Source organism: Apodemus sylvaticus, chromosome 3, assembly GCF_947179515.1.
Source record: "Apodemus sylvaticus chromosome 3, mApoSyl1.1, whole genome shotgun sequence".
Taxonomy (NCBI): Eukaryota; Metazoa; Chordata; class Mammalia; order Rodentia; family Muridae; genus Apodemus; species Apodemus sylvaticus.
Window position 1 is genome coordinate 8,459,960 of NC_067474.1, and position 18,478 is coordinate 8,478,437.

General features: G+C 42.9%; 1 protein-coding gene across 5 annotated transcripts in view; it reads left to right on the plus strand.

Annotated features, from left to right (window-relative positions):
- Positions 1-18,478, plus strand: part of Slco5a1 (solute carrier organic anion transporter family member 5A1) — a 125,615-nt gene that overhangs the window by 103,555 nt on the left and 3,582 nt on the right. For 2 of the 5 annotated variants that reach the window (XM_052175951.1, XM_052175953.1), the window contains 4 exons: positions 4,011-4,170; positions 6,498-6,739; positions 9,388-9,452; positions 14,061-18,478. In XM_052175951.1, the coding sequence (XP_052031911.1) occupies positions 4,011-4,170; positions 6,498-6,739; positions 9,388-9,452; positions 14,061-14,521 (928 nt within the window). In that variant the 3' untranslated portion in view covers positions 14,522-18,478. Of the gene's footprint in view, positions 1-4,010; positions 4,171-6,497; positions 6,740-9,387; positions 9,453-9,605; positions 9,644-14,060 lie in introns of all 5 variants that reach the window. The other 3 variants (XM_052175950.1, XM_052175952.1, XM_052175954.1) reach the window with 2 other exon arrangements.

Consider the following 18,478-nt stretch of genomic DNA (forward strand, 5'->3'; position numbering starts at 1 on the left):
TCATGAAGATTATGTAAGACTCCCATTTCCTTTCATGAAGTTGGATTGGGTGTGCATTTCATTCCTGTCCCTGAACTATGAGGCTGTACTGTGCTGAACATGCCCCATCTTGTCTCATCCTAGAAGTAAAGTAGGGTGGGGCCTTGCATGGACTGACAGTCTGGGTTCTGGTGGGTTAATCACAATCACACAAGACATTCTTTAAAATTATCACTTTTTATTTTATTTTATCTTTTCTCTCTTTGACTGTACAGGTCCTTTGGGTATATTCTGGCTTTCAGTGTGATGTTTTCATGGAATTCCTCAATGTGTGAATGAGTGGGTTTCTGCACCTCCATCTGTTTCTTGTGTCTTTTCTTGGGCTCTTTCCTTTCTGCTTGGTCATTTTTTCCTATTCAGATTTGCTGAGTTTGTTTTGTTATTTTATTTTATTTTATTTTATTTTAAATCATCCCTTAGAAGCCTGTTTATTAATGAAAAGCAGATCCTGATGGGAGGAGACTTGGAGGGAAACTGAGAGGAATTGAGGAAGGGAAACTGTAATCACAATATTATGTGAGAAAAATTTCTATTTTTCAATAAGGGAAGAAAAAGATTCTTTGCAAATCAGCCCACTGTAGAGGTGAGCCATGCTGCCTGCCTTCTCTTTCATTCCACGGCAACTTTTCTTCTTAAAGACCTTTTCATGAACACCTACCTCCTTTCCTGGTAATTCTACTTGTTGACTTCATTTAATCACTTTTCCTTCTTAAAAGTATTGCTACAGTGTAGGGCAATACCAGAACAGGGAAGTGGGAAGGGAGGGATGGGGTAACGGAGGAGGGAAGAGGGCTTATGGGACTTTCAGGGAGTGGGGAGTCAGGAAAGGGGAAATCATTTGAAATGTAAATAAAGAATATATCAAATAAAAGAAAAAGTATTGCTGCTGCTGCTGCTGCTATTATTGCTATTTGAGAAAGAATTTCAGTATGTAGTCCTGGAAATTATTATGTGGACCAGGTTTGCCTTGAACTTACCACCCATGTCTTCTGAATGCTAGGATTTAAAATATTTATTTTCTCTTGTGTGTGTGTGTGTGTGTGTGTGTGTGTGTGTGTGTGAGTGTGTGTGTGTGTGTGTGTGTGTGTGTGTACATGTCCAATGGGTTGCGTTCCTGCAGAGGGCAGTAGACACCTTCTTTGGTAGGAATTAGAGGCAGATGTGTGCCTGATGTGTGGATCCTGTGGATTCAACATGTGCACTTAACTTCTGAGCCACCTATTCAGGCCCTTAAATTCACTTTTCATGAAGTTTTTACTGTTGTAATATTTCTCTGAAATCGAGACCAACAAGACAGCCTTGAGAGGAACGCTCTGGTCTGTGTGATTAAAGCATACCTTGATGTTGGATTCAGGTTGTGCCTCTTGAGTGGCCCTTGAGTGTGCCTCATAAGTGGCAGGAACTTGTAATGTGTGGCTGTTATATATGAAGGCAGAAGGAAAATGTTGCAAGATATTTCCTGTCCATTCACACTGAGGCAGTGAGAGGCCAGTGATTGGAGGGGAGAGAGGAGGAGGAGGAACTAAGAGAAGTGAGGGGCGGAGAGACAGAGAGACAGAGAGGCTGAGGGACCACAGGAAGGAGAGGGGGGGAGACAGATATCCAGATGGCTTCAGACATATTTCTGGTGTTTTGGAGAGGTTAGAAATATTGGGGTAAGACTTTATCATTGTAAATTGGCATTATGTAATTGGGAGTTTTATATACATAAAGATATTTGGTTAACTATCTAAGTTTAAGAGTCATGCTTTACCAGGTGTTTGGGTGCAGGGCGGGAGAATGGGGAGAATGGGATTCCCACTGTTTACAGAGTCTATGGTGGAGAGGAAACACAGCTGAGAAAGAGACTGGCTCAGCCAGAGACTGAGTCAACCAGAGCTGGGCCCGCTGGGACTTGGTGCAGAGGCCTGGCAGGGCAGTACTCTTTCTTAATTATTATCCACGACAGAAAATGCCAAGCAGCTTTTAAAGAGCAGCAATACCGAGACTGTTTGCCTGGAATTAAAGTCTGTCATTTTCAGTGACTAAGCACACGGATTAATAAAAGCTCTTCTCTCTTGCCATGGCATACAGTTTAGTTCTTGACGCATTGGTGAGGTGAATCCATACCGTACTGCATACTTCCACATGTCTGTAGTTAACATGGCACCAGGCTTTGAAACCCCCACTTCATCCTCTTCAGAATGTGCTTATTGGTTGGGCATCGCATCTTCAAGCTCCACTGACACTTGGACTGGGTACCTGCCCCTTTCTGTGGAAGGTGGAGCTTTCCTGGGCATTGTGCTGTGTTTGGAGATATGCTTTGATAATCCTTAACAGATGCCCACAGCCCCTCTCAGCTATCTCCCACCGTTGCCAAAAGTCCCCTGAGTTGGAGAACAAAATTGTCCTTGTTGAGAACCACTCCTTTAGAATTATTTTGGGGGTGTATTTAAACGTTAAAATTCTTGATACTAAGAGCTTTTGAACATGACAATTGTGTCTTGAGTTAGATTGCTTTTGTGGAGTGACAGGAAGGAGGAGCAGATTTATTTGGCTTTTGCTTTTGTAGGGGTTTTCTTGAAATGACTAACAGGGCTTTGGAGTCTCTCCTCTATCCAGTTTGAGTTATCCAAGTGTGAGAAGCCTTAGAATAGGCAGCCTGTGTGCTGTTGGTAGAGCAATGCATGTGATTGGGTGGGCTATACTAGGCTAGACTAACATATAGCATGTGTTAGTATACTGAAGCTAAGTCCTGACAAAACACACATTCCCAATATTTGTTGGATGGATGGGCAGTGGATTATGGGACAGATGCATGGAGCACCTGCTCTGCTGACCTATTTGGCTTCAGGAACAACATTTTATCAGTACTGCATAAGAATGGTGACAAAGTGACCTAAGAGACACTGTCTCGGTTTGGATCCTTCAGAGACACTCCCATTCTTCTGTGGTCTCCTGGACCCTGCCTGCGTCTGGTTTACTGCTGTTTTGTGCCCTCTCCTCATTTTGTGCCTTTACATGCCATCTCTCCCCTTAGATCTATGGTTTGAATGGATTTCCCTAGGGTGGAGTTTCTTGAACTTACATGTTATATCACTTCTTTGTATTGGACACTGTGACTCCACAGGGAAACAAGGCCAGCTATGTTGTGACTGTGAATTGCATTTGGGCATTTCTAGTGATTTCTGCTTAATCTTTCTTCTTTAGTTATTTCTATCAAGCTAGTGACAGGATTCCTCTTAGTTTCTAAGATTACTCTGCTCCTTTGATAAATTATTCTAGAACAATTCAAGTTTTCGATTAATAGAATCTACACTGGTAACTGGATGATGGTGGATTTCATGTGTGTGTGCTCACAATGATTCAGTAATGAAATGTACTTTCTCTAGTTCACAGTTCAAAAACTCAGGGTTTGAGGTGAAAGATAAGGTAATTAATCTGATTGGCTCATGGAATAATGTATATTGAAATAGCACACATACTCTACAAATGTATATAAGTATTAAATATAAATTATAAATAAAGTAAGGTGGTGTGTGGCTTGGTGCTAGAATCTGTGCTTTGTGTGCACCCATTGCTGGGTTCAATCCTCAGTGGGACTCAAATCAAATCAAATGAAATAAATCATGACTTGTTAAGACACGGAGCCATGCGTTTCCCAGCGAGGAGTTCTGTGAGGATTCAAATCACTGGAATCAGACATGAGATCGGTCTGTTGATGAAGGTGGGTATTGAGGCTGGGGCAGCACAGATAGTTTGATTTTTAAATCAATCTCATCTATTCTAATGAAAACAGAAGCAGTTTTTCCTTATGCTTCATTGTAAATTTGTGGAAATAACTATTGAAGGGGCCTTCTTCATGGTATCATACATTTGATTCATGGGAATATTGTCTCTAAAATAGATAATTCGAATTCTGTCAAGACCATTGCCTTCTAATTCCATTCTTGGCCTTGCTTGATTTTTTTCTCTCTTTCTCTCTCCCTCAGACCTTCTCTGACCATGCCCCATAGGAATCTGACAGGAAGCTGCAATGTTAATTGTGGTTGTAAAATACATGAATATGAGCCAGTCTGTGGATCAGATGGGATCACATACTTCAACCCATGCCTGGCTGGCTGTGTTAACAGTGGTAATCTTACCACTGGGGTGAGTAGACACTCTAAGTTCCTCTTCTGTTGTGAGTTCAGCGTCATGAGACGAGTGATGGGATCCCAGACACCCATGATGACTTCAGTTTCCCTTGTTCGTGAGGCTCTAAATAGCCTTCAGGCACCTCTGAAAAACACCTCCTAAGTTGCAAATTGTGCAGGGCTATTTCCTTGGTCAAATGTTCTGGTTGAATCCAGATGTGGAGTCCTGGTCCTCATTAAGTGGCTCCTATTTTACATTCGTGCCAGCTTAGGGAAATTTGATAAGGTTGGACTGCCAGGGTCTTTGTAATGGATCTGAAGGTCAAGGTTACCACTGTTGGCACTGAGAAAAGAGACGAGAGGCTGTGGAGGCTGGTCCGCTAAGAGATGGGTAATGACCATTTTTCTTAAGCCTGTCAGTTCACTTTCTTCCCCACCCCTTAACTTCCACAGTAAGGATATTTCTGTCAGCTGAAGAATAGTCTATTTTGAGAATTCTCTTCCCTGTGAATTATAAATAGGCTTTAATACTGTGGGAGAAGGTTTTTATATTCTACTCTATTCTTTACTGAGTCCAATTTGGCTGTTAGCATGAGAACAGATAGGAGGCGAATGCCCTTATTTAAAGGTTAAAATGCATTTGCTTCTTCTGGGCCAATCTAGAGACTGTACCATTGACCTAGAGTTTAGGGGTGCCACTTCTTTTTTTCTGAATTTGAAACCAGAGGGCAATATAGAAATTACAATTCCTGGTTCCCAGTGACATAGCTGGCAAGCTCTGGAGGGTGACACTATTGAGGTTACAAGATCGTTTCTGTGCAGTGATGGCCCTGTTGCATGGTATTGAATGAGACCTCGTGGACACATTGTTATATTATTAAGGACTAAGCATCTTTAATGACCAAATACCCAACACCTAACCTGCTCTTACCACTGTTTTAAGTAGGCACCATGAGAGCTAGTTCAGTTCGTTTCCATTTAATAAAAAGTAACATAATAGGCAAAGAATAAATTGGCCAGTTTAATATTTCTTACCTTGTTTGATAACACCAAGTAAGATCAAGAAAAATTCCATTTTGACCATTGTGTCTGTGTCAGTAGACACAATGGGTGGTTACTGGTGTAGAGTTGGTCTCCTTCCCCCCTCTGTCTTCAGTGCTCTCTAACAACAGCATATCCTGCATCAGTAGCGATCGGATATGTGGACAAATGATGTTGAGCACAGCAGGGTTTTCAGGCACCCGGAGTCTGCCAGAGTCCAGAGAACTGAGCCGAGGCTACTGGGCAAACAGAAATGATGACAACTCCATCCTTCCTCGTGGAGGTCACCAGCCTGCTGAGGGCACTGAAAGGGGGGTAAACTGGAGTAGCCAGTGGGAAGTTCTTCATCCCTGGTACTGGAGGCTGGCATCCCTGGCTACGCTGCTCTGCACACTGGAAGCCAGCATGCTTGTGTTAGGAGTTTAACAGATGTTTATTTTAGGACCCACTGTGTGCTCGAACATGTGCGTAAAAATCAAGCTGGTTCCTGGTTTAGGGGCTTTGCTCAATGGAGTGTCTACAAGTTCAACAGCAATCAAAGCTGTGCACATTTGTAACTCCAAATGAGCATGTGGCATGCCACAGAATTGAAGTTTGAAGCTTCTTAGGGAAGTTTAGGGCTAAACTAGCAGGTTTTGGTATTATCAAGGCAATCATTGACCCATGAGTGCTGTTAAGACAGTGTTTTGTGTGAAATATTTCACATTCCTTAAAATCCTATGGTTATTTTCAAGCATTCTTACTTTGTCAATATTCCAATGCCAGCTTTACCCTTTTTTTCCCTCTTTCTTTTTTTTAATTAGATATAATTCTTTATTTACATTTCAAATGCTATCTCCTTTCCTGGTTTCCCCTCCGAAAACCCCCTATCTCATTCCCCCCTCCCCCTGCTCACCAACCCACCCACTCCCACTTCCCTGTCCTGATATTCTCCCATACTGAGGCATCAAGCCTTCTCAGGGCCAAGGGCCTCTCCTCCCTTAGATGTCCAACAAGGCCATCCTCTGCTACATATGCAGCTGGAGCCGTGTCCCTCCATGTGTACTCTTTGGCTGGTGGTTTAGTCCCTGGGAGCTCTGGGGTACTGGTTGGTTCATATTGTTGTTCCTCCTATGGGGCTGCAAACCTCTTCAGCTCCTTGGGTCCTTTCTCTAGCTCCTTCATTGTTCTCAGTCCAATGGTTGGCTGAGAGCCTCTGACTCTGTATTTGTCAGGCACTGACAAAGCCTCTCAGGAGACAGCTATATCAGGCTCCTGTCAGCAAGCACTTATTCATACAACTTATCTTTATTTGCTCCTCAGGTCCGAAATTACACAGAGTGTACCTGCGTCCAAAGTCGACAAGTGATCACCCCGCCCACGGTCGGGCAGCGCAGCCAGCTCCGAGTGGTTATCGTGAAAACCTATCTCAATGAGAACGGCTATGCTGTGTCTGGGAAGTGCAAACGCACCTGCAATACCCTCATCCCCTTTCTGGTCTTCCTCTTCATAGTTACCTTCATCACAGCATGTGCCCAACCATCAGCCATTATAGTGACTCTCAGGTGAGAACAGCCTCAGGCAGTGCAGGACAAAGCATGCAGGCAGCAGTGTTCTTCTGGGCTTAAGGGAGAGCTTTTCTGTCAGCTGTCAGGGAGAAAAGACGGCTGAAATACTGTTATTCTAGATTTTATTTTCAGCTGAGCGCTATTCTTATTAGTTATCAAACTTTCTTTCTAGTGCTTTTAGTGTCTGAAGTCTTTGTGCTTTGAGGTCAGACATCATGAGTTGAAAGCCAAATTTATGGGGCTGGAGAGATGGCTCGTGGTTAAGAGCATTGGATGCTCTTTCAGTGGACCTGGGTTTAATTTCCAGGACCTACACACATAATGCAATTACATCTGACACCTTCTTGTCCTGTCAGAGGCACAAGGCATGCAAAAGGTGCACATCTATACATTCGGGCATACATGTAAGTTTAAATAATCTTAAAGAAAAATGAAAGAAAAACAGAAAGAAAGAAAGAAAAGGGGAATGAAAGAGAGGAAGAAAAGGAAGGAAGGAAGGAAGGAAGGAAGAAAGAAAGAAAGGAAGGTAAGAAGGAATAATAAACAAACAAATAAATAAATAAAGGAAGGAAGGAAGGAAGAAAGAAAGAGAGAAAGAAAGCCATCTCTATTTTATCACCAAGAAGCCAGACCCTCAAGCACGGCGGGTATACTTGGGCAAAGTGAGTAGATTGTGGATATTGCAAAGGGTATTATCTCTGGCCTCATGGATAGTTAATATTGTACCTTTGGGATCGGTGAGGAATTATGCTGGGCTTGCATTTCAAAATGCTGAGTTCATTAATTTTACTATTGTATAAAGTCCTGGAGCTGAGTCAAGGCTGGGATAGACTTGGAAATCTGAGCTTAGCTTGCAGCTGCTCAGGGTGTGCTCTTATTGCTGTAGTGCAGATCCCGGTTGGCTTTTTTTGTTTTTTTTTTTTTGTTTTTTTTTTTTGTTTTTTGTTTTTCTTTTTGTTTGTTTTTTTTTTTGTTTGTTTGTTTTTTGTATGAGAGGACTTGGAAGCTACTGTTCTGTTCCATTCCGATCAACTTGTTTTTACTTGCATACACAGCCAGGTGGGAGAGGACCTGGTTGGGAAGCCTGAAGAACACCCTGGGTTAGCGAGAGCCCGAGGAAAGGGAGTCCACCCTTGCTCCCTTTCCGCCAGTTCTTCCAACCCCATCATGCTGGGCCACGGGCTGGAAACATCATGCTGGCTGAGAGTGTCAGCCTGCATCACACACACTCTGGCTTCTTCCTCATTGGACACTGAGATGGACAGCTCCTGAATGGTAGAAAGCAGCGCATGCAGGGCTCACGGGTTTACTCACCATCAGCAGATCTTGATGGAGTAGCTGTGTACGCAGAGCTGGCAAGTTGCTAGGAGACCCAGACGATATGAGGATGACAGGAAGGACACCAGGGACATTCCATGTCTAGATCTTGTGAGCACGAGAAATCATAATGTACTTCATCATGTAAACATTGTGTGCTCCGTTAGTAAAGTGACTTACCTTGAACATCCCACTCTTCCCAGTGTCATTCTGTAACAAGTGTGACGTCGGCTCTGTGACAGCCACCTCACTGCACATTCTCACAATTACTCAAGCATGGCTATGTGTGAGTTGGCTTCCAACACCGGCTCTTTGAAGAGGGGCCGTTTAATTTCTGCTAACTGTGAAATCAATGGGCTCCCATTGTGCTGTCTTTCCAGCACACGGGGATTACTCTGGACATCAATTTTTGGAGAAGAACGCGGTTTGGTGAAGCTTAATCTTCTCTAGCTTTTCAAGTACATGCGTGTGCGTGTGCGTGTGTGTATGTGTGTGTGTGTGTGTGCATGTGTATATGTCTGTAATTTCTGCTTTTACTTCGACTTACTTAGGATTTCTATTGTGATATACACCATGACCAAAAAAATTTTGCAGAGGAAAGCCTTTACTTGACTCGCACTTGTACATCATTGTAGGAAGTCAGGACAGGAACTCAAACACGGTAGAAACCTGGAGGCAGGGCTGAAGCAGGGACCTTGAGGGGTGCTGCTTACTGCCTTGCTTCTGAGAGCCTGCTTTCTCATACAACTCAGGATCACCAGCCCACGATGGCACCAACCATGATTGGATGGGCCCTTCCTCATCAGTCACCAACTAAGAAAACACTCTACAGCCAAATCTTAAGGAAGCACTTTCTTTATTCAGATTCCCTCCTTTCAGATATTTCTAGCTTGTGTGAGGTCGACATAAAACTAGCCAGCAGATACTTTCCCCAATCTTGGAGGAATTGTGAGGGCATTTTTTTGTTGGGTACATTGTTTAGAACATTCTGACAGAGGGAAAAAAAGACTGCGATGGTTTGAAGAAATTTTTACATTTTTTCTTAGTAGAAGGGATTGGGGGGCTCATTTACAGGATCTCCCCTGTTCAACCAAGAGCCCTCCCCCTCCCCCATTATTCACACAAAGACAGTTAACCAGTCTCCAATGGAGACATCTCCAGCCTGTGATTTATTAAGGGACTCTTGGTTGGTGGCTGATAGAAAATTCTAGTGGATTAACTGTTCTGGGAAGTGCCTGCTTAGCTTATAGCTCTGCCTAAGGCAGGCTTGCTCTGACAGGCATTTTCTTGGACCACTGTTCTAACCCATTTTCTCCTTCTTCCCGTAGGTCTGTGGAAGATGAGGAAAGGCCCTTTGCATTGGGAATGCAGTTTGTTTTGTTGCGAACACTTGGTATGTCCCCGAATTTCCAAGTGAGCCCTTAATTCCTCTTTACAGCAGGCAAATGCTATGCTCCTTTAAAAACAGAAATTGAGTCACTTGATAATGGTAGTCATAGAATCTGACAAGATCAGAGGACACTTCTCTATTTTTTTTTTATTTCAGCTAAAAGTTGACAAGTTCCTTGGATGAAACAAAAGATGGTTAGTTTCCTTTTGACTCTGAATACAATGGTGTACAAAATTCCCTGAGAATTTTACATTGTAAGAAATCAAAATCAAGAGCTTTGCAATGAGTTTGTTATCTTGGCTTTTAGGCCTCTTGAAGGCCTCTTGACAGGAATATGAGAGAAACCAGGTGCACTTTACTTTGGGTACTTTCAGATTCTTACTGTTTTAGGGTAATTTTATTGGCTTGTTTGAAGTGTACTCTTGTAGAGTTTTCTGAGGCAAAGATCTTAAAAAGCAAAAAGGGAGAGGCCACAAAAGTTCACAGAGGCTTCACACATCATCAAGAAAGGCTTTGTGTGTCGGTGTAAACACAGCCAAGGGTGGCCCTTAGGAAACTCACCACTTTTTCAAGCTTTGGGACCTAGTGGGAACCACCTGCCCCACCTGCCCCCGCTGGCCATGCCCCTCACCACCTGATCTGTTTTGATACCATCAGTTGACTTCCTCAAGCTCATTTTCCCTTAAGTGGCAGTCTCTCATTTTCCTCAATGGCTGTTTCCGTTGAATAATCCAAACCGATGTCCACAGGATGAAGGGAGAACTGGTTTATTTTTCATTCACAGTTTAGTTTTGAAAGGTGAAATATCTTTAAATGGCCTCTTTTCTGAAGCATTCACACTCCTTGGAATTCTGTTTGCAGTGAGCATGGGCTGATGCAAGGTGAAAGCTGACTATTCTCTATAACCTCCAGGAGGAAGACAGACAAACAAACGAGTGCGAGCACACACACACACACACACACACACACACACACAAACACCCACACCCACACACATACCCACACCCTCCCACCCCCCCCACACCCACCCCCACCCCCCCACACCCACACACACTCACACCCGCACCCCCCCCACACACACACCGACCCCCCCCCACACACACCCTGGTGTGGCTTGTTTGGTGTCAATAAGACTTGGAAGGCTTTTGAAGATTCTTTTGTTAAAAGTCTGCTTGTTAAAGAGGATTTCAGATAAAGTTGAACACAGTTAAGAATTATGCTTTGTGCTTTTTGCCATAAACTGAAAGGTGCTACTTTTGTTGTTGTTTAGTGGTTTTGCATTTACTTATTTATATTTGACTGGGTCTTGCAATGTGTATGGTCCTTGCTGGCCTGAATTTTAAGTACATACTTCCAGTGATACCTGCCTCCTCCTCACAAAAGTTGAGATTACTGGTATGTATGATATTTTCAAAGACAGGAATTTGTCAAAGTCATGACTGAGCTGAAAAAGAGAGGAAAAAATACTTATTTTGGCTCTGCTCTCTGAAGAGCGTTGGGTTATTTGATATGAATTTGGGGTAAAGATGAGCCACCTGTAGAATCACCAGTGATCCAGGAAAGACCACCACCTGGCGGGTGTTACTCAGCTCAATTTTGTCTTCATTTATATTGTATTAAGCTAACCCTCCAAATTTGAGTTTCCCCAAATTGAAAAGAAAAAAGACTTCTCAGTTCTTTATGAAACTTACCATTTAATCTTATTACTAGGCTTCATTTTAAAGATTTACTTTTATCATTTTTAACTGTGCGTATGTATGTGGGTCTGTGTGGAGGTGTAGGCATTGGAGTAGCGGTGCCTAAGGAAGCCAGGGTCATTGATACCCCGGAGTGAGGGTGGCTGTGAGCTGCCTATGTGGGTACTGGGAACCAAAATCAGTCAACTCACTCAGCCACTGAGCAATCTCTCCGGCCCCTAGACCTTACAATGTCCCGTTCACAGGCCCATTCACAAGCTGGTAGATGTCCTGTTTCATTTCACCCCTCATTTTCCTTCCCTCCTTCTGTGTTGCTCTAATGTAGCCAGCTGTTACCTCTGTGCATGGAGCATTCACGGACTGTTGTAAACGTTCTTAGGGTGCAAAGCATACAAAGGAATAGGCTCTGTATCAAGGAGTTTATGGGCTGACTAGTATCCAAGGCGTTAAGTGCTCGTTGGTAGTAGGTAAAGCACATGCCAGACTCAAGGGCAGGAAAGTGGTGTTCAAGAGATCCAGGGGTGGAAAGGAACAGCTCTTAGGCAAGAGAATGAGTTAGAGGTGGGGCACATTCTTGGCAAAGAGTGTGTGATGGAATCCTCTGTAGTAAACTTGCTTTCCTGTGGAATTGGAAGAGATGTCTGTTACACACAGCTGAGGCAAGAGACCTTCAACTTCTAGGATTTTCAGAAGCTTCAAAGTTAAATTGTAGGCCCTGATTATCTCCACACACCAAGTACCTTTGTGAAGTTAAATATGAAGTGTGTCTTGTCAGCTGCAGTGGGGTCAGAGTGGAGAGCACAGCCCTAGGAGGGGTCGTTCAGTGGCCTGACAGGCTCCTTCAGGGACCTCAGCTTGGGAGAGGTGAGTTTCTTCACCGATCTACAGGAGAGACTCTTAGCATGGGTCAGTAAGAAGTCCGGAGGAATTTATTTATTTTTTCATAAAATTTTTTTATTCAATATATTTTTTATTTGCATTTCAAATGATTTCCCCTTTCCTGGCTCCCCACTCCCCGAAAGTGCCATAAGCCCTCTTCCCTCCCCCTGTTCCCCCATCCACCCCTTCCCACTTCCCTGTTCTGGTTTTGCTCTATACTGCTGCACTGAGCCTTTCCAGAACCAGGGGCCACTCCTCCGTTCTTCTTGTACATCATTTGATGTGTGGATTATCACTTGGGTAATTCAAGTTTCTAGGTTAATATCCGCTTATCAGTGAGTGCATACCATGAATGATCTTTTGAGACTGGGTTACCTCACTTAGTATGATATTCTCCAGCTCCATCCATTTGTCTAAGAATTTCATGAATTCATTGTTTCTAATGGCTGAATAGTACTCCATTGTGTAAATATACCACATTTTTTGTATCCATTCCGGCGTTGAGGGATACCTGGGTTCTTTCCAGCTTCTCGCTATTATAAATAGGGCTGCTATGAACATAGTGGAGCATGTGTCCTTATTACATGCTGGAGAATCCCCAGAGGAATTTATTAAGAAGACACTTGACTAGACTTGAGCATGGCCATGCTGCTGGAGGTCCTTAGAATAAAGACAGTACAGTCTGATGTGTGGTCCTGGCCTTCTCAGGAAAGACTGCAATCTAGCGTCTTATAGTAGTCATAGATACAATTTTAGTGGCCTCTGAACTTTATTTAAAGGGCTTCTAAGAAACATTCACTTTTTTTTAGTAAATGAGATCAAATGGTGGTTTTGAAGTTCACTGGATGGGATTATAGACTGATACTCAAAACTATAGATAACAGTGTTGAAAAACCTCACTAGACCAGATCACCATGGACTTAAGATGTGTTTTGATTATAAACAAGGTCATGATCTTGTTGGTGATATTCTCAATAACAAACAATAGCAGGTGTACAGCTGAGAAAGGGGGAGGGTCCTTTACACTGAGACTTGTATGCTTTATTTCTGGTATTAAAACATTCTTTTTTGAAACACCTCTTTAAAAAGGAATATTGTAGGCAGTCATTATAGTGAATTTTGTTAATTATATTGAGATTCTTTGTGTGTGTGTGTGTGTAGTTGGTGGTGCTGTGGGACTTTTGTTGAGTCCACAGGTTGACCTTTAGGCATCTTCCTCAATTGTTTCTCCACCTTACTATTTATTTAGATCTTTATGTATTGTTTCTGCATCTCACTCCATGCTTCCGGCTGGCCTGACACTCGCTGTGTAGACCAGGCTGGCTTCCAGCTCACGGGGCTCTTACCTCCACCTTCAGAGTCCTGTGATTAAGCATGCACACCTCCACATCTGCCTCTACCTTAGTTTTTGAGACAAGGTCTCCCTGACTCTGGGCTAGTCTCAATATTTTGGCTAGGTTGGCTGTCCAGGGAGCCCTTGGACTGCTCTGGAGTTACAGCCAAGTGCTGCCATGACCAGAGTTTTCCGTGTGGTTTCTAGAAGTCTGCACTCTCATCTTCATGGACTCAGAGAAAGCACTTTACCCACTGGGCCACCTACCCAGCCATTTGCTGTAAAAAGTTTGACTTTCGTCTTCAACAGACTTAGAGCAGACTTTCTCTGTTCCCTGGTCCCTTAACATTCCATGCCTTTCTGTCCAGCTCCAATCTAACTTAAGGGCGTCAAGATCCAATGTTAAGTTTGAAAGGATTCTGTGTTGGCATTTGGGGGAATAGGCAGTTCTTTCAATTCAACTAAAGTCTCATTGTGAAAACTTTATCAAGTGTCCAATTTGCCCAGAGAAAGCAGTAGCTACTTTTGCCAATGTAAAAAACACTAAGTATTGCAATTACATGTAAATGTCTTTAAGAAAATTCAATTAAACAAAAATCGTTCTCTTGGCATTGACAAACAAGCAGCCTGCTCGTTAGAAATGTGTTTTCTCTTATGGGATGTACTATACCTTTGTGTTTCCCTTTCTCCCCATGACTGCAGCATACATTCCTACTCCGATTTACTTTGGAGCTGTGATTGACACCACCTGTATGCTCTGGCAGCAGGAATGCGGAGTGCAGGGCTCTTGCTGGGAGTACAACGTGACGTCATTTCGTTTTGTCTACTTTGGCTTGGCGGCTGGCCTCAAGTTTGTTGGTTTTATTTTTATTTTCCTGGCCTGGTACTCTATCAAGTACAAAGAGGATGGATTGCAGAGGCGGAGGGGTGGAGAATTCCCACTGAGCACTGTGAGCGAGCAAGTGGGCCGACCCAGCAAAGCTGAGAAATACTCCCGGACTACATCATGCCCCGCCTTCAGCACCCAGGGGGAGTTTCATGAAGAAACTGCTCTGCAAAAGGGATTCCCGGGCACCACACAGACGTATCCTGGACCTTTCTCAGAAGCAATAAGTTCCTCTGCAGACCCTGGGCTGGACGAGAGCCCCGATGCTGCCTTGTAGCATCCCCGCTGAAGCCTGGAGGACGAGGACGTATTTTGTTGGTTGAGTTGAATACGGCAAGTTGAGAAACACCTGTGCCTTCTTTCTGTTTTTAAACCTCCACAGACACAATCCTCAAACCAACAAAGCTCAGTATGCACAGTCACTGTGGATGAGGGCTGGATACCTCAGCAAGACTCACAGCCTTGCCCCTCTTCTCCAGGGAGGAGCTTAGCGAGATCTGTCGTCATGTCTGCTAGGTTCACTTAGTGTTCATGCTCCCGTTTGATAGAAGCCTGAGGTCCATGGTTAGCATGGGAAAGGCTGTGACCACCACATATCATTAGCATACACTCCAGAGAAAGGTGAGCTTGACTATCACTTTGTGTTTTTAGATTTGAGCACCTACTGTGACTTCTCCAGCAAAGCACAATTGAATTTGCCTCAACTATGCAATTTGATTGGAAATAGAAAAGTGTGGCATGTCCCTTTGACTTTCAGAGAGGAAAGCAGATATCTTTTTCACAAGTGGAAACTGAATGTTATCTAAAGAACTGTTAATCACAATTTAAGCCATAACAGACTTATCAATCAGGTAAACCATTTCAAATGCTTCAAAGAACTGTATTCTGCAATGGAAGGATTTCTTAAGCTATATCTTCTCTTAGTCTGTTTATGCAATCTTAAGGTAGATCAAGAGGCTGCTGAATCATCATCTGATAGCTTGAATATATGAACTATAGTATTCTTTCATAAGGGGCTTTAAAACTAGTGTGCTAAACAGTATGGCTAGAAACTGTAATTTGAGATGCATACTGAGGAAGGAAATGATAGCCTTCTTATCGGAGGAATTCTTTCAGCTCTTAAGGGCCCACTAAAACTAGCTAAGACTACTTAGTAAAACTACTTTGACATTCAAAATAGTTGATAAAGAAATTCCCAAGGTGAGATTGAGTCCCAACTAGGGAATTTCACTTATATCTTTAACATACTGGCAAATCTCTACCGATTTTCTTTTCTGTATAGAAAGTGGTCATGGTTGCCTTAGAAAATGAATAATTCAGTCAGGAAAACTGTACCTGGGATATGAGAATCACTGCACAGTAGACAGGAGATATGTGAGCTGAATATGGAATATGATCATACTTTGAATAATGAATTGGATTGTAAAGCAAGCTAGTCTACCATATTTAATCCTGCATTCTCAAAGCATCACTTCACGGTGCCCTGTGCATCTCTGTTCTATCCTTTCTTAAGTGGCTTTGAGAGAGGATAATTCCCTTCCTAAAGGCACCTTGGGTCCATTGTTCAGCATTATCTCTTGGCTTTAGTGCTGCTCAAAATGCTTTCTGTATGGTTCTTAAGACAGAGGCCTCTTGCCAAGCCTCTGTGCATTGACACTTGGTAACTCCTAGGATCTGGCCAATGCACCATAAAATTGTGGCCTCTCTGTCAAGGACCTCATGTCATATAAGGTGACCTCAGGAAATGTTTTTTTTTTTTTTTTTTAATCTGGAAGAGAGGTGCCTGGCAGATGGGCATTCTTGGCAGGCCACACAGGTAGAATTGTAAGTATTCTTAATACAGTTCCTGGGTATAGGATTGATTTCCTGTCCATGTAGGAAACTTTCTAGTCAAGTGATTTTTCTGGGTTCATGCAGTTTGTGGAGGGGGCGTTCACCCTTAGACTGGGTAATGTCGATAAGAGATGGAGCTAGTGCCTAGGTGAAAAGAACCTTGCTTTGACTCTTGGGCTTGGCTGCATGGAGGAGGTGGGGTCATGCTTAGCTATGATAGATTGTGAATGCTGTGTGTCAGATTGTGACCAATGCAACAGACATGAGAAGTTTTCATAAAGTAGTGCAGATTAGCCCACAGTGTACTCTTGGGACTGGGTGTCCCTCATTGACTTCTGTGGGTGATTGTCATCTTATAAAAGGGATAGTGAGTGTCCTTTGGTGTTGATGGTAAGCTATATAGGTTGTAGAGAGGTGGTGCTTTCTTAATTTTTCTGTGATAATTAAGATATTATATTAAGAGACCGACTTCTGGTAGAATTGGTCCTGTTTGGGTACTAAGATTAATGGGCTCACCAAGGGTAATTAGAAAGCTTCTGGTCCCTTTCTCTATATTGAATTCAGTCCAGCAATTTATGACTGGGCACTGGTTATGTGTTGATACCATTCACTGCTCCGTGAAATCCTTTGGGATGCTGAGGTCAGAACTCAAAGACATTGACTTGGGATGTGCACTATAGTATGCAAATATTAAATATTAATATTAGGTAGCAGGTGTATCATTAATGTGCTGGTGGTAACTGGAGAGTATGTCCTGAAAGTCATGAGGGAATGAAGTTCTGCATTATATATCAATTAAAGATTGCTCCCCAGATGTTTTGGGCTCTGGTAGCATCATCTGAATTTTGCCTTGCTAGTGAGTGACTATTTCATAGGTAGTACTAGTCAGTTGTACATAGAGAAGAGGTCTTCTGTTTCTAGTAAACTGGTTGTTTTACTTGTAGTCACATCTCTTAACAGAAACTTTAATTGTTTTCCGAGCATAGGCTTTGAATTAGCTGTTTTTACAAAAGGGCAAGTTGTTCTTGTATCATCTCTATAAATTAATGTGTTGTTTGGTTTTAATATGCAAATGTAATATGCAGCTCATTGACTTGAAAACTTTCAAGGGGCCGAGGGAGGAAGGAAGGAGGTGGAAAACCTTTTGATTTTCTTCCTTAGTATGAGGTTCTTGTGTCATGGAGGTGGAGTTACTGTTGAAAACAGTCAGAAGTCATTTGAAGCACCCTGGGGGATGATGAGAAAGAGCATTTGTTGTGGTGACTGTTTGCAGAGTGGTTTCCCAACATTCAAACCCCACTGCATTTCCCAGGTTAAGAGCATGGACACATGTTTTCCTCGGTTCAGGACTGAGCTCAGGACCTTCATGTGACCTTAAGCACATGTTCTCCCCCCAACCCCACCCAGCAGCTCCCCAACCTTCTCTGGAGAGGATTTGTGTTTGTTTGTTTAAAAAACAGGCTTGAACCCTAGGCTCAGAAAGTTAAAGCCAGTTCTTCAGGGTGGCAGTGACAATGTTGGGTGGTACGTCCACTGTAAAGTAAGCTAGCACCTATCACTTTTTGACATATTATTGTTTTTGAGGTTTTAGAGACAGTCTTCAAAGTAGAGATGTTTCCTTGTATGAATAGAAGAAACATAGCACATGCCCATGGGAGCCAACTACACTTCATGTTTAACTAGATTGTTCAAAGTAAGTGTTATTTATGTAGCCATGTATAATATTAAAATCATTTATTATAACGTACCAAATGTTTATTTATAAGGTGAGTTTAATTGAGAACACATCCAGTTTGGGTATTAATTGGGATCTTAGCAAAATTTCCTAAAGTGAAATTTTATGAAGAAAAGGTTAATTCTGATTGGTTGTATCTGAGCTTTGGGGGTTTTAGGTGTGCTATTTAACTTTTTTCTCTCCTGTCAGTAGATTAACATTTCTTCTAACCTGTAGACAGCCATGGGGTTTCAGATTCTTAGTGAAGATTTAAAAGGAACATGGAAAATATGCTCCAAGCCACAGACCCCATCTGTCACCTCAAGTGACTGTGACAGTAAACTGCATCTTTACACTCAGGGAAGCTGGCACCCACAGGAGTTGATAGAGTGGGGTTCCCAAAGCTCTCAGAAATCCTGCCCCACCAGCCACCCAAAATTTCTGTTTGGTCCACAGTTCTAGCTCACAATCTTTGATGAACTTCTAGCCAGAAAGTGTCTTCTTTGTTTGTTTTGATTTTGAGGCTGCTTTGTAGAAACCCTGTGTACACCAAGGAACATCTCCACAGTGTCCCAAAGCCCCCGTGGGGACCTCTCCCATGAGCTCTGTGGCAAGCCAAGCACTTGCCTAAGGTGCTAGCTGATACCTTGTGACAGTCTCTCTCTCTCTCTCTCTCTCTCTCTCTCT